This window comes from Saccostrea cucullata, unplaced genomic scaffold, assembly GCF_032062105.1.
Source record: "Saccostrea cucullata isolate Sc308-1 unplaced genomic scaffold, CSIRO_AGI_Scuc_v1 ctg2211, whole genome shotgun sequence".
In the NCBI taxonomy this organism is placed as follows: Eukaryota; Metazoa; Mollusca; class Bivalvia; order Ostreida; family Ostreidae; genus Saccostrea; species Saccostrea cuccullata.
The window spans coordinates 98,947-115,892 of record NW_026940644.1 but is presented as its reverse complement, the minus strand read 5'-3'; the positions used below and the strand labels follow the sequence as shown (position 1 = coordinate 115,892).

Sequence of the window (16,946 nt, the reverse complement as noted above, 5' to 3'; positions counted from 1 at the left end):
AAAAGCCTTGTCCAATTTATTTTGTGGTAATAGCTTGTAAAATTTCTGAGCATTATTCACACATTCATTGATTTCTCTTTTTAATTTGTACTACATAAATAATTTTGATATATACACTATAATTTCTTTCTCAATATATTAGGCATATGTAGATATATTTTCCTTCATAAAGCAAGTTTTGATGTACTTTTCATTTGTTTGTTAAAATAAAGTGCAAGGTAAATCTGCAGTGACATTGATTAATGTAATAGTGAATAATGACAGCAAAAAAGTAACTTCTTTTGCCATATAAGCAGTTTTAACTCTTATTTTCCAGACATTTTTATAATTAAAATGACCTGTCTGACCCAATCATTATTTACACGATATATATACGTTTTTCTTTTTTCCCTTAAATTCTGATATGTATTTAATTCTGCCACGTTTTAATGGTTTTTAAATTACCTAATGATTAAGAAACACGTTTCACGAAGATAATGAGCAGGTTTCTGTCAAAACACATTTGCTGGGGTTATTTTATATGGAATTCAGCTAATGTTAAAGCGAGTGATTAATCAAATAAACAACCTTGGGACGCACCATATGCGAATTTGTAAACATGTCAAATGTTCAATTTCTTGAATTTATATCAAAAACATAAATCATTTCAACAAATATATTCAAAAAAGTTGCTTTATGTTGCGTCTGAGTCTTCTATTTAATCGCATGCAAATCAATGTTTTTTTTTCAGATTGGACAGTTGAAACTCACAGGAATAAGGTAACAGCCACAAACTGTTATCTTCTCCATTTCTATACAATGTAGCTGATAGAAAAATCAATTCATGCACGAAATATATGGCGATAACGAACCGTATACAAGCTCAAAAGTCCATTAAAAACAACAACGGCCTAGAGCAAACACGGACCTCTAAAACAGCAGAGGTGGGATCAGGTGCCATGGTGGAGTGAACATCCCCTTCCGACCGGTCACACCGCCTTGTGCTCCTTAACATGATTGGGAAATAACGGAAAAATCCGTCGACAATTCAGTGTGTGCATAAAGGCCAAACAATAAGTATGAGAACGTCGGTCAACATTTGACCTAATGATAATTTGTATTTGCTGACAAGGTCATTGTATCGACCACAGAACCTTCAAAATAATGACTATAAACGTGACTGTTGATATTCTCGTTTCACGATTTGTTTGTCACTACGTTTTAAAAATTGTTTATACAAAGAAGGTGTATCAATCAGCTGAGATATATAAACTTCGTATGCTTTTGATTAAGGAATATTGCTGAATAAGTAAGGGAAATTGACGATTGAAAAGATCAAGTCATCTCGTTTGTCATAAAGCTTGATTGTTAGATTACCATCAACGTCTTACTCAACTAAAATATAAAAATATGAAACAGATGTGGGAAATTGTGGTATCTTTAATTTCAATTTCATTGGGATATATCGTATCTTCACTTAAGCACACTTAGTTGACAAGGGATTTTTCCCTTGTTTCCCGATCATGACAAGGAGCACATGGCAGGTGTGACCGGTCGGCGGGAGGTGCTCGCTCCTCCATGGCACCTGATCCCACCTCTGATGTTTTGGAAGTCCTTGTTTGCTCTGCTCCTGTTTTGTATTGTTTTATGGACTTTTGAGATTGAATGTTGATCGTTATCTCGATATATTTCATCGATATACTAATGGAAATAATCGTTGTTAATTGACGAGACATTGTCGATATATCCAAATGTCAAGTTGAAGGCCACGGCAAGTGTTTTCTTCTTTTTACGTATAATTTTGGGACAAATTCTGCTTCATATGACTATTCAAATAGTATTCCAAAAGTATTCCAATGAAAAAATTACTTGTTTGATAGAATTTCTAAAAGCCTACCTTAAAGGACATAAAGAATAAATCTAATTTCTATCCATATCATCGCTCTAAAACTTTTACCATGAAGTGTACATCCTTGACTGAATACATACATTTGTATGTATTTGATTAACAACATCCATAACTGTTCTTGTCTTGTATACACATCTTTAATCAAGATGTGCCCATGACTGAACATGTGCTCGATTGACAGCCTGATTACAGCAAGATTAACTGATCTTGTCCAGCATACACTCTTTTTTCTACATCCATGACTGTTTCTGTGTCTGTATCCAACAGTAAAGGATGTCTTGCAGTAATTAGAGCGAGTGGTGGTCGTACTCCATAAAGATTATTTTGTGTGAATTTTCATTTTGAAGGTACATCATTTCATTGACACTTTGCTTTAAATTCTGACGAGATACTTTCATGAAATTTACGGAACATCGAATTGAAATAGACATCATCAACCAGGAATTAAAGAAATTATTTATTGTATGCATTTGTTCTTTAAAACTTAAAAAATGTTAGGTGAACACTTGGAAGTTTGGTTCAGTGTATATGATGAGTTGTTTGAAATAAATATCAATAATGTAGCTGTAAATTGTTTACGTATCGGTCACATTATTCAGAGATTGGGAATGCGATGAGAAACCGATGCGTTTTTAGCCGGGCTTATTGCTCAAAGAGCAATTGCCGGCTTATGTCATCCTGTTCAAGGCAGGAAGTCAACCCCATATTCGCCATTTTAAAGTTACGAGTAAAAATATAGTTCTTGCTCTCAACCGCTTTTGAGATAATACAAACGCTAAATAAAGCAACAAAAATAAAACGAAGTTTTATCTTAATAAAACATAAGTAGTAATGACTTTGAAAACTTCAGTTCTAAGTCAAAGAACATAGTTCATTAACGTAAGGATTTTTGATAATCAGTGTCATTGTAGTTCTCTACACATACGAGGTAAAGCAGGAGAGGGAACCAGACTGGCCTGTCTGTTTACATTCAGCTGTGGTACCAGATTCTGACAAAATCGGACCGTGGTATAATGATAGAAAAACTCACTGTCAGTGTCTTATCATTTATATTGATAGTTTTAAAATAATTTTTTTCATCAGAATATAAACGTATGATTCATGTAAGAAATTCATTCTACTCTGTAAATGAGCCTGGCTCTCTGTACTTCTGAGTACTTTGATTGGATAAAAGTGGCGTGGTTGCCGGCCGGACACATATAGACTGAGGCCATTTGGCGAACCGGTGGGGGTCATTGGTAGAAAATAAGTTGCATTTAAAAATCAGCGATGTCTCCACCGATGTCCCTCATCGCTCCTTATCGGCAACCCATCATTAACATATCTTTCAAGGATTAGCGGATGTATGGCCGAGTATGGTGAAGTGTCCGTTGAATCTGAGGTCATCGAGGGGTTGAGTGGTGAGCAACAGACATCAGCCGATCATTGGTCAATGTTCGACCAAACATTGGCCCATAGTCTACCGAGGTACGAACGATGTTCACCAATGTATAAGCGTTGTAATATACATCAACCGATTACCCTGGAACATCGTAGTATGATTAGCAATGCATCGTTGAACTTTTGTAAGTCCGGCTGGCAACCACGTCATTTTTATCAATAAATGCATTGGTTGCTCATCGTATACCCCATAGCTGGATAATGTGACACTGATACTTTAAGGTCTACAAGGCCGATGTGGACCGATGTTAGGGCATCGCTCACACCACAGATTACCACCGGTCTACGGCCACCTGCCGGGAAATGTGACTAAGGTATTAGGAAGATATATAGACAGAAAAAGACACTTTTGAATTAAATATATGGGTTAGGTCTTGAAAAGGGTCTCTCTCTCTCTCTCTCTCTCTCTCTCGTCTGTCTTTTTATTTGTTTTGAAGAAATATTCAGTGACTGCCGATTTCTAGTTTTAACGAGAAATTAGCAGTCACACCAAGTAACTCCACAACAAATGAAAAGACCATTATATCGCTGATGTAGACATCTGCACATGTCATTTCTCCAGGGCATTTGTATTTGCATTTAAAATAATTTAAATTATTGGTTGAAATTGGAGCTGGCGTTGACAGTGATATTTAGTATTGGTGTTTAATCTTTGCAACTTTTAAATATTTTGAAGGAAAATTTGTAAGATGAGAGTGGATAAATCGCAGTTGTTGGGATATACTAGGAGAAAAAAGCAAAACGGGAAAGGTACGTGCTGTTCCATCTAATGATTGTTAAATGCGAAATGCAACTACTTACAATAAAATCAATAACAAATTGTTTTTAATCTTTTAAGTTTTGTAATATGGAAGATTTTCAATTGCTTAATGGGAACTCTGATTCATGAAATTTATGTTATTGATAACTTTGTCTTATTTTAATTTTATTTTTATTTAAACAGGCGTACTTAAAAAAATAAAATAAAATAACAACAATCAAAACAGCAACACTTAAAAAGTTTTTGTTAAATTATTTTAATTCTGATTAATTAATTTTAATTAATTTAATTTGTTTTATTTTGATTTATTTATTACTTCCACCTTGCAATTGATCAATAGTTATGAAATGTCTGATTTTTGCTTTGAATATAATCTTGCTTGCTTTAAACATAATTGACATTCGACATTTACTTTATACTATTTTTTTTATAAGTATTGGAAAGCAAAATCTTTGAAAAGGCATTCAAACAAATCAGAGGAAATCTTCAAAACGCTGGCTGTGTGTAAGTATTAAAATTAAATAAATTCACTATACATTATTTAGGTTGTCAATTTAAATATAAGTGTATGAGAAAAAGTGCTATTTAAAAAAAGAATGTCAATTATTCATCCTTAAAAAACAATGAATAAAAAGTTTTGCTTTGCTTCCATTTATCAAAAAGGATGAAAGAAGTCGTATCAATGATTATATGTTATTGATTAGAAGCAAAAATTCATTTAAAAAAATAATACTGACAGTGTGCACCTCTGATTAAAGCAATACATTTTAAAATATAAGGACATTGAGAAAATGTGCCCTTTTTGTTGATATACTTAATATATCGTACATATTTTATTCATTCAATTTCAGAAATGTGAATCAGGATGTTCTGCATGTACTTACTCTATGGGTTGATTATATCAGGGAACTTAAAATTGAAAACTCGAGAATAGAGACAATAATCAAAAATTATTCTCGGATAGACAACATCTTTCAAAACATGAATAAACGAATAGAGGTAAGTTTTTAAAATCGATGAAATTTTAAAAATATTTTAAAAGAAATAATTTGGAAAACTTGAAGGTCCTTCTAGTTCTGAAGCAGTAACGAAACGTGAACATATAAGAATTTGGTTTTATTCCCCTATTTTTATTTTGTGACAACTCATTCTCACCAAATTCACATGGCTGTTACAACATTTAAGTAAAAATTTCAGAATTTGTAATTCTCCCAAATATAATGAATAAAATTGTTATATTTTTATTTTTAACAATTAATTCAACGCCATAGTGTTTAATTATTGAGTTTTGCATCAAATACAGTATTTTTCGGATGAACAGTATTGCTTATGGACATCTTGATATTAAATGATTGAATATGACCATTTGAATTACATCGTTTCGGAACGAAGTCAGCACATTCAATTCATAAATTTATCTGATATTTACCATACTAAGTATTAATATTAAAAATTATATTGCTATTTTAGTTTTCGCTTTAAAATGCAAAAAAGAAAAAAATACCATTATGGCAAAACGTTTGTAATAAGAAAAATGTGTGCAATTTTAATTGAAATACATTTGTCATTAAATGTTCAAATGAGCCATGTCACTTAACAGCGATATGTTATTCGTGGTCGCGGTGTGCATATTGTATTTTTCATAAAAGATGTTCAACTCTTAGCTCTTATTCTGAGATCCGCGTAATGTAACTTTTTTTTTTAAATAATTGCTTCCTTTTTTGATTTTGGAAAGAAAATAAAGTGACTTGAAGAATTTGCATAGGATAAACTTACTCTTTTTTTTTTTTTTTATAGATTTCTAGGTCATTTGTCATTTTTTTCAAAATCTGTCATCTTTTCAGATGCTAGAGATGCAATGGAAAGAGGATGAATCCACAGGAGAAAGCATCTAGATGATCGTGTTTCTCTTGAGAAAGCTTGATTTTTCATTTATTGCACATGAATGAATATTTCAACTGAAATATGACTAAATACTAGACTATGTGTCAAGTTTAAAGCAAAAATCAGAATTGTTAACAAAGTAATCATATCACCTCAAGTAAAATATCTTTCATTTAGAGCAATTGATATACTGAATCAAAGAACACTGACACTTCAAACCGTTTTTTTCAAATTTGTTGAATTTACAAAGGTATTACTATTTTGTTACGTATAAATGACAATTTCTAAAGTGTACAATTTTCTTTCATATGGATTTACTAGATACATGTACATGTAATGGTCTGATTTTAGACCGAAGAAGATTATTCATGATTTCCATATTCATTCATCATTCTATGCTCATTGTTTTGAACATGGATGGATTTTAATATATGAAATTGTCAAATCGTCAATACTCTAGGAAACAAGAGCAAATTATCATAAGCCAAATTAAATCCTAAAAAAAGTTCTGGCTTCAACAAATTGTTTCTAAGAACACTCTTTTTTCGAAAGTTATTGCCGCTTATTGTTATCATTGCATTTGGTGTTTTATCTTTAACAAATCGCTAGAAAGAGCACCCGCATCTTTGCTAGCCAAGGGTTTCCGATATAAAATCTACTGTAGAGTAGATTTCGGATCGGAAATCCTTGGCTAGCGAAGACGGAGCAACCGCTAAATAATGTTGTTAATGTTTCGCCCGCTTGGCGCATTGATTAGAGCGTCTCCTCTAGAGTCGCAAAGTATGGAGTCAATCCTGAAGTCGCGGGTTCGAATCCCACTATTGGACGTGGAGACTAGTCCTTTGGATGAGACTGTAAAATCCAAGGTCACGTGTTGTACAAGGTGTTAGAATGAGAAAGATCCCGCACGGCATAACAAACCTGAGCGTTGAACATTTGTTAAAAAGTTGCAGCTCTCAATTAGCAAGTGGTGGCGTCCCCATATTAGTAAAAAAAAATCTCGAGAGGGACTTTTAACAACATGAAACCCCCCCCCCCAAAAAAAAAAAACAAAGTTCAAACATATAACGTAAATTAATTTTGCAGGAATTTCAAAAATATTTAACTTTTCACCGTGTCTTATTTTGGCTGATTTTATATTCATTGTTAGGCCTTTGCTTTGTACTAAATTTGACTATGGAATGCTTCATTCACTTGATGAATATACATGTATAAGACCATTCAACATGGGATGTTTACTTCTCCTAGGCATCTTATCCCTCCTCTGGAATGTCTTAGACATCTCTATGTTATGTTCAAACATTTTGTATTGCTTGTATTCTTATGAGATCGATCAATGTTATCTTCAATCGTTTTCATGTGCAATAAATAAATAAAAATAATTAGATATTTCAATTAAACGCATAACTTAGAAGCTACAATGAATTGAAATTTTTCATTACACCAGCAATTGTTGCAAATCATTGGTTTTGCTCTAGGCATCCTATTCTCATCTCAGATTATAATGGCCACATTTAATTCGTTGTTTTCGAGGATGCTTAGATATTAACTTAATTAAGAAATTGAGATAGCTATTGTAAATCTTATTTCAAGTTTTTACTTCACATGTTTTATTCAAATAACATAATTGATGAGGTATGCTAATTTAATATTTCGGTGTTTCTATGTTCATCAAATGAATTAAATATTTCTTAATCTAATGAATAAAGTAAATTAAATTGCATTATTAAATTATTTTATTTATTAATGTTTTTACTGAAGTATATTTTCAGTGTATCATGTTACAAGATTAAATTACTATAATCCTTTTTTATGAATTTATTTAAGGAATAACTGTCTTATTTTTCGATTTCATGATGTGATCAATCGATTGGGTTGTGTGATAATTTGCATAAACGCCGAAGGCGTTTATGCATAAAATTATCACAAAAGCCAATCGATTGATCATCGTCATGAAATTGAAAAATCTGACAGTTATTCCTTATATTTACATGCTTTGATTCCGCCAATCCACTGTCTAGCTGTTTGTTCCGCCCTGCACGTGGTTTTTTGGGAACCGCGCCAATAATGTACATTGATGGGGAAATAAAGTACATTTACAATTTGAAATTTTATCTTGAACAAAGACACTGGAAATGTAAATATATCAGTATAGTTTATAATATGATACATCAATGAAATACGTGGAGCTAACTTAAAGAATTCAAGCTCGAAAGTTCATTAAACAATACAATATTGGAGCAGAGCAAATACAGACCTCCATTACATCAAAGGTGGGATCAGGTGCCATGGAGGAGTGAACATCCCTTGCCGACCAGTCACACACGCCGTGTGTCCCTTGTTATGATCGGGAAATAAAGGGGAAATATGTCGACAATTCAGTGTGTATATTAATTAATTAATCAATTAGTATGAAAAACGTCAGTAAGCATTTAACTTCATGATAAATTGTTGTCGCTGAAAAGGTCATTGTCAACCTCAACCTGACTACTTTAAGGATATGTTAATTAGATTTTTCTTAAGTTTTTAATTTCACAAATGCATAATACTTTTTTTAGCCCTTGAGTGCATTTACAGTAAAAATAATACAATATATTTTGGAAACATAGTTGATATAAAATCTAATACGAAAGAAAAAATCAATTATTCACAAATATCTAAATCATATTCTGAAATGCTGGGGGGGGGTATAATTTATTTTTATTATGTATTGTCCTTTAAATAATTTTTTTTTGAAAACTCTAACTTCAAGAATAAAGTTTCGATATGCTAAAACACAAAGATATTATTTTAATTTTCACAAAATGATACATTTAATATGCTTAAAGAAATTTTGTATTGACTACATTTTGGTCCTTTGCCTTTTAAGTGTATTTGTTAAAGCAACACAAATTACTGTAACTCCTAAACGACCCTTTCTATACCAATGCAAAATGTTTTTAGACATTGAGAAAATTAAATTGAATAAATATGTAAATAGTGAGCTTATCTATTTCATTTTCAATATATGATACGTAGCATTTACCCCCAGGAAAAAAATGTTCAAACACAACACAGTATCAGTAAATAGAAATCAGTGTTGTTTACTTCCATGGGGAAAATACATGTAAATAACATTGTTTAATTAGTTTACCTTGGTCTTTACATGTTTTGAATGCTTGAATTAATTAAACATTGCGAAATATACTGTAAATTTCTTTTATTGCAATTTAAATCTCAGAGTAGATTAGCCTGTCTGCAAAAAATTATAATGAAGACTTAGAATTCTTCATTATGCAGTGTAGAGAGGGTTCTTAAATTCATTCCAGTGGAAAATTTGTCATTAAACTCTCAGTACGATTTGATGATTAGGTGTGTTCCCATTTCGCCTTAACTGTGAAATACATGTAAGAAAAAGTTAAAAAGTACTCAGGCGAAATGGGAATTTTGTTATTTGTAAATATTATTACTAGGTTGAATGATAGAAATTTTAGATTGAATTTAACAATTAATGGGAATTTATGAATACAGTGAATGAAATAATACATGTAGTACCAAAAATACTTTATGCTAAATATTTCAAATCTTCATCACCTTATTCACCTGAGAGCTTACTAAGGCGAAATGGGAATGCTAAATTTTACAGTTAAGGCGAGATGGGAACAAACCAATGATTATATAACCTTTTGATCTTTATTTTGTTCTTCCTTGAAAACCGAATGAATCTAATCAACGTTCACTTATATCAGTCACTCAGATAGAGTTTTATGATCAAAAATTAGCATGTCCTACTTAACAGAATACCTGATTTCTTAATTTAGTGTATATGACAGTGGCATGTATCATGATTTTGAATTAAAAAGATAGACAGGCTATAGCTCATGTAAGTGTTTGTCCTATAACAAAGGTTGTTGAGAAATTTTAATTTCTTTCATTTTATGATTCAAATCATCACCAATAAACTGCCAATTTAAAAATTCATGTATCTTCAAATCTATAATTATGAAGAAGGCTAATTCTTATGCTTTTCGCTAATTTTTACTATCTACCTTGTATTTTTCTTTTATACATGTTAGAGCTGATGAAAATTGTTAGCTTTATTTCAACATTGACATATGTAAATATAGAAAACATTGATACTGATTTCTTTTCCTTTCTTTAAGTCTAACTTTTATTCTTTTTTGAACCGTCAATTTAATTGAAAATATGTCAAATAAAGAAATTAAATTAATTAATAGCTATCTTTAGAGTGTTTTTTTTTTTGGTTGTTGTTATTATTAGCATAGATTCAAAGTTTGTTCGTATGTATCTTAAAGTAGTTTGTTGATTGTAACCATGGCATTATTAAGAACAGAAAACACAGTTTTACGTCTTGCTAATCAAATCTACAGGCGATTGAACCTCAGCTTTTGACATATATCTGTTTAAGACAAGAAAAGCTTGATTTTCATTGAAATTGTAAAAAAAAAATTAATTGATTTTTTAAAACTGAAATCACAGTTTTGGGGAAAAGGTAAAATCTCCTGTTAAAATGTAATTATTGAAAATTGTAAATATTCATCAAAAAACACCACATAATTTATCACGTTGCTTATTTGACTGGTGAATAGCCGAATTCATTTCAAGGTATTTAATTTATTTTATTTGATGAATAGTATTATTGTTAGGTAGTTTCCCTGGACCAGTGGTTCTTGGGACGATGATTTTTAATGACCCCACTATTTTTATTTGTCTTGATTATCTCTTCTTCGTAAGAGGGATTGGTCCTTAGTTTTTTACAATCGAAAGTTCACTTTACTTAAGATGCTTTGTACCAGATTTGGTTGAAATTGTCACAGTAGTTTTTGAAAAGAGGCAAAATGTGAAAAGTCAGACAGACGGGCGGACAACGGGTGATCAGAAAAAAGCTCACATGGGCTGTCAGTTCAAGTAAGCTAAAAACATTTGACGGAAATGTTAAGACATCTTGTCTCTTGTCTACTTTTTTGGAAGTTTACTGTACACTGACCTTTCTCTAGATTATTTATAAAATGAACAGGAAATGCAATTCTCAAAAACAGAAGATTTAATCTTCATTTTTGAACTGAAATTGTTTTGTAATCTTCCAATTCTTACAGCTCGGTACTTTTTGTTTGTCATTTTTTCCTTGTTTGAATAATGTAATGTTGTAAATCAAACCAATTCTTTTCTTAACATCTTTTCAAACATGCTTTCACTGGGCAAGATGACAAGTATCGTTTTTAACCATCTGCCTTCCTTCACCAATCATTTATCTTAATAAACTGTGTACAAATTATTATATGATCCTGCAAAGGGATTTCTAAGATATACAATAAATTGTGCAGTCGTTTGTTGAACGAGTTCGACTGAGACCACCATTTTTCCTCACCAGTGACCTACAAAGTGACGTCATTTTCACATTGTGACATCACAGACAAGGAGAAAAACCTTATTCAGCATATGCTATTGATAGACCTTCTTTATGGCTATGTGTGTACCGAATATCATTCTAATCTGAATTGTGGTTTTGTAGATATAGAGAAAGTTCGCTAACTTTTTATCACCCCTAGTATTGTCAATTAACAATGGTAATTTCCATTCCTATGTCTATACGATATATCATGGGGAGCTTAAGATATGCGATACCACAGAGTCTTACCCATCTGTTTCATATTTGGATATTTTACTTAAAAAAGACGGTGAAGGTAATGTAACAACCCAGCTCTATGATAAACCTGATGACTTTAACTTTTCTATTGCCAACTTCTCTTACTTATGCAGCAATAAACCTTCATCACCTGCATGCGGCGTTTATATATCTCAGTTGATTAGAAACGCAAGAGCATGATCTACGTATTAACATTTTTTTAAAACGAGGTAGATTATTGACAAATAAGTTGGTGAATCAAGAATATCAGCAGTCTCGATTAAATCATTATTTCGTAAGTTCTGTGGTCGATGCAATGACCTTGTCAGCAGATACAATTCATCATTGAGTCAAATGCTGACTGGCGTTTTTCATACTAATTGTTAGCCCATTATTTATACACTCAGTTCACGACGGATTTTTCCATTATTCCCTGATCATGACAAGGTGCACACGGCGGGTGTGACCGATCAGCAAGAGATGCTCAATTCTCCATGGCACCTGATCCCACCTCTGATGTTTTAGAGATTCGTGTTTGCTCTGCTCCTATTTTGTATTTTTTTTTGGACTTTGATATTGAATACTGTTCGTTATTTCCATATCCTTCATGTACCTACTTGCACTTACATATTTCAAGAGCTTCAAACAGTTGGGCGGGGCCTATTCAAAATTCAAAGGGAATTGGATTTCAACACGCTGTCCTACCCAACTTTAATATAACATAATAAAACACACCGTATCTACGCGTAGTTTAATTTATTTCTGCATCAAGAGAATTTAGTTTTTCTCAACCTCGGCTTTCAGGTTGAGTGTCAAATATATTTTTTGTAAAAAAAAAAATGTGGCATTTAACATTGAACCTTGTGAATTTCGAAATGCTGACTTAAAATTTGTACAATAATTGTGAAACATAAGAGTTTTTACAATGCTGTAAGCTGTTATGATGTTTAACATTATCAGAACTACGTAATTGATAAAATAGCTGAATAGAGAAAATTTTAAAGTGTGTAATTTTCATGTCTCTTTGTCAATTGGAGTGAAATGTTTATTTTAAAACCATATATTCAAAATTAAAAATACAATTGGTAATACATAAGGCTGTCGTAACTGTTAGAACATCAAAACTTTATTTTAATCCGTGTTAAAGAGGTATTCTAGATATTTCTTTAATTTACTCACGGGGAGTGTTTCTCATGATTTCTCATGGTGAGAAGGGTTAAAGGCATTTATGCCTACCACTCAATTAAATTCATGCATCATGTATAAAATATATTGTTAACCTCTACATCAAAGATTATGGATAAAAATAATTTAAAATATCCAACGATTTTTTTTAATTGTTTCACGTGTGGTCAGGACATGATTTGCATGAGTAAAAATAAAGATTCCATAAAAGGTTTTTAGGAAAATCAAAAACCGATTGTTTATGTTCATAATTCAGCGGACATTAGGTGTAAAATAAATAGGGAAAAAAAACAGAATAAGTGGCATTCAAATAAGGTTCAATGATGTTTATATCAACGTCCTTTGATAAAAGCATTTTGTATTCAAACAATAATTCTTTTTCACTAAATGATACGGGAAAATACGGTCATGGTGATCACATTAATTGGTATTCTCAATACAAAAGACATTTATTTGAAATTAAAAAAGACACAGTGCTAATTGTTTCTATTTTTGTGTGTTAATGCCCTTTATAATCTGGAAGCCTTTCAACAATTAAAATATAGAAATAAATAAACTTTTATTCTTGAGATCGACATTACATAACTTTGGCTTAACTTAGTGATGAAATAAATATGACTTAAAATGAATATTTTATGAATGCATGTGGAATCATTTCTCTTAATATTTCAAAGAAACAATTACCAGATACTATTAAGTCAACATATGATTGAAATTCGAATCTTTTTCTAATTCATTTTAGTCTCATTATTTCACATCCTTTGAAACTTCAAAGTCTTCTTTCAAAACCCATCGAATTCTGATATTGAGGTTTATTTATATGACTCATTTTACACCTTTGCACTTTATTTTATTTTTATTTAATCACAGGGACAAAAACCAGAAAATATAAGCGTGTTCCTGGTTTTCTTCTTTATTATTCAATGTTTTACATGCATTTATATTTCTAAAGTACTGCTTTTCCTTAAATAAAGATTTTCAGAAATCCACGTATTTTATAGGTTTTCATTTTTTTAAAGTAATTTATATCATAGTATTATGAATTTTATTCTATGGATAGGGAAAAAAACTCCGTATGAAATAATGACGTACTGGATATCCTCTTTGTTACTCAAAACAAGGAAAAATTCATAATTATTATTACTGTCTGTTCTAAAAACGAATCCATGTACTCTATAATAAACATGGGTTATAATAAAATCATTTGTATAGCATCAAAAAGAGACTGTTACAAGACATAATGCATATATTAAAAGATCTGAAATATGAATGATTTTTAAATCGTCTACACTTTGCCGACAGCTTCTTACTTAAAAACTTCTCATTCACTAATTATGAAATGGGATGTGTCACAATACTTTTAATGAAATTCATTTTTGAGTTGCGAAACTCTCTATTTCTGCTAACTACAAATGCAAATGTCAAACGGTACTATATGCATAAAGTAAAATATAGATCAAGGCTAAATAAAATACGGCCAATTAGGCGTTAATTATATTAAGCGTATTAGCTTGCACGAAATAAATGTAGCTGAAAAGTGCATAAGTATTAATATAAATATACTTGCATACGATATGTTTCTTTTCACTTCAGATTGCTTTTCTGAGAAGTAGGCAATTTCTCTTAAATCAAAGCATTTTTTTATCCTTGACAGTACCAAAAGCCATAAAACCTAAGTAAAGAGCTTTAAATGTTTAAATAAAAAAAGAACTACCGGTATATTCTTTGAATAACAGATTTCATTTCAAAGCTAAAAGCGTAAAGAAACTTTAAGACTTCTTTGAAAATTAATTTAGTTTTAATTCTTATTTATTGAAAAGTGAAGCAAGAGAACAAAATTTTAATCAAATTGGTTTCTTTTGTTTTAAAAACAGATCTGGCCCCAGGATCACGAAACAAACTTAGACGTAAGTCTAATTTTCAATTGCCTGGAAAATGTTTAATAATTATTGAATTAATCTCAAAACTAGAAAATTACAGCACTTGTTGTTGATAATCTTCCTATATGTGACGTTAAAGTACATGTGACATTAAGTTAATATTCCTATTATGACGTCATCTTAATTATGACGTCATGGTAACGTCAATGTTATGCAATGTTTGAATAATTAGTCTAGATAAACAAGTCAACGTGATAAGAGGTGTTTTTCATTCTATCTAACTCAACATTTGGTGCCCTGACCAGTGGGAAAGTAATAACAAACTAGATGGATGTCATCAAGTTAAAGGCACAGCGTTCAGGCCATCGTGGAGTTATTACCAAAGTTTTAAGGAGAATTTCTAAGAATGAAGATGAAAATGGAAAAGCTGAAATGATCAAGGTACTGGAGGAGGATCGGGACACGTTAGAGAAAATCAACAGCGAAATTTTACGAGAATTAGAGAAAGAAGAAGAGATTTAAATGGAGATCGAAGATTCAGATGAGTACATGTTAGATTTGAGACTAAAATTAGCAGAATTGACAAAGAATGGAAAGGCTTCTGAGAATCTTAATCAATCTACATCCAGGAATTTTAACATAAATGCACAACACGTCATTTCAAGAGGTAGAATCCAAAATAGGAAAACCTAACATTCATAGTCATAAACTGTCAAAATTAAACCTGCCATTTTTTTCTGGAGATTTACTTGAATGGCAAACATTTTGGGATTGTTTTGAGACAAGCATCCATGGGAACAACAGTTTATCTAATGTTGAAAAATTTAGCTATCTACGATCGATGCTACGAGGAGAAGCTCTTCGCACTGTATCAGGATTCAGCTTGACCAATACCAACTACAGACAAGCAATAGATGTTTTATTTGAAAGATACGGACAAAATCACAAAATCATCAAAGCCCATATCCAAAGTTTAATTGACATACCATTCCCAAAGTCTAATCCTGACAGTTTGAGAAATTTCTTCGACAAAATGGAGTGCTGCATTAGAGCATTAGAAGCTCTAGGAACTGATGAAACCACCTATGGGACAATTTTAACTCCAATGTTATACAACAAACTACCAGCAGAAATTCGGAAGAACATTACCCGGGACAAAGGAGATGATCAATGGGAACTGAATTCACTGAGGAGAGCCATAAAGAAGGAGCTTTGTGTTAAAGGTGCCGGTGTAACGACGAAAAGTGACCTCCGTAGAATATTGACCAGGGGATCATTTTTCTACGTAGAAAAAAAATGACCCTGGGTTAATATTCTACGACAATTAGGGTCATTTTTCGACTGTAGAAAAACATTCCAGACCAGTAATTCTACGACTCCACACACGTTGAAAAATGACCCCCATAGAATTTTGACCCCCTATTTTTTATACAATGAAACCGTATATTTATATGTGTCTCCTGATATTTTTTCTTACCTTCTAGTGCAAGTAGTGGGAATTTTTTATGTACTTCAATCCTTTCCAACATATATTTGATTGCATATCTTAATAGTAGCATCACTATCAATGTATCTGGTATGAATTTATTTTTGACTTGCTGAATCCCAATGAATATTTATTCATTGAGGAGCATAAATTTATTCTTATGCGTATTTTTGGGTGTTTTTTATCTTTCAAAGGTTTTGTTCCGAAAATGGCATGATATGTTTCTGGTAACTATAAACTTTGAATTATTTTTTTTTTACAAATCCAAAAACATAGCATATAAGCAAGAAAAGCAACGTTATTTAACTATATAAATTCAATTCCCTTAGCTCTTACATTTAAACTTACATATACATCTGTATGAAAGAAAGATATGGAGATAACGAACAGTATTCAATATCAATGTAAAGTCCATAAAACAATACAAAATAGGAGCAGAGCAAACACGGACTCCCAAAATATCAGAGGTGGGATCAGGTGCCATGAAGGAGTGAGCATCCCCTGCAGACCGGTCACACCCGCCGTGTGATCCTTGTCATGATCGGGAAATAACGGAAAAATCCATCGTCAATTTAATGTAAAAATAATGGACTAACCATTAGCACGAAAAACGTCAGTCAGCATTTGACTTAATGATAAATTGTATTCGCTGACAAGGGCATTGTATCGACCATAAAACTTATGAAATGATTTCTTTAAAAGAATATTCTTGTTTCCATCAACTTGCTTGTCAATGATTTACCTTTTTTAAGAAAATGTTCATACGTAGATCATGCTCTTGCGTATGGGATCAACTG

The 16,946-nt window shown here is 31.7% G+C and overlaps 2 protein-coding genes across 3 annotated transcripts; both read left to right on the top strand.

Moving 5' to 3' along the window:
• Nucleotides 1–3,595: 3,595 nt before the first annotated feature.
• LOC134255916 (uncharacterized) lies at nt 3,596–6,988 on the top strand. Of its 2 annotated transcripts, XM_062738515.1 has the most exons (5): nt 3,596–3,642; nt 4,005–4,078; nt 4,523–4,592; nt 4,940–5,087; nt 5,933–6,988. In XM_062738515.1, the coding sequence occupies exons 2-5, from the start codon at nt 4,018–4,020 to the stop codon at nt 5,981–5,983; spliced, it is 330 nt and encodes a 109-aa protein (XP_062594499.1). In that variant the 5' UTR covers nt 3,596–3,642; nt 4,005–4,017; the 3' UTR covers nt 5,984–6,988. The 2 variants fall into 2 exon arrangements, with proteins under 2 accessions (XP_062594499.1, XP_062594498.1); XM_062738514.1 differs by lacking the exon at nt 3,596–3,642 and having other exon boundaries at nt 3,873–4,078.
• An 8,002-nt stretch (nt 6,989–14,990) lies between these two features.
• LOC134255914 (uncharacterized) lies at nt 14,991–16,156 on the top strand. Its single transcript, XM_062738513.1, has 3 exons — nt 14,991–15,127; nt 15,492–15,894; nt 16,148–16,156. The coding sequence occupies exons 1-3, from the start codon at nt 14,991–14,993 to the stop codon at nt 16,154–16,156; spliced, it is 549 nt and encodes a 182-aa protein (XP_062594497.1).
• The last annotated feature ends 790 nt before the right edge of the window (nt 16,157–16,946 follow it).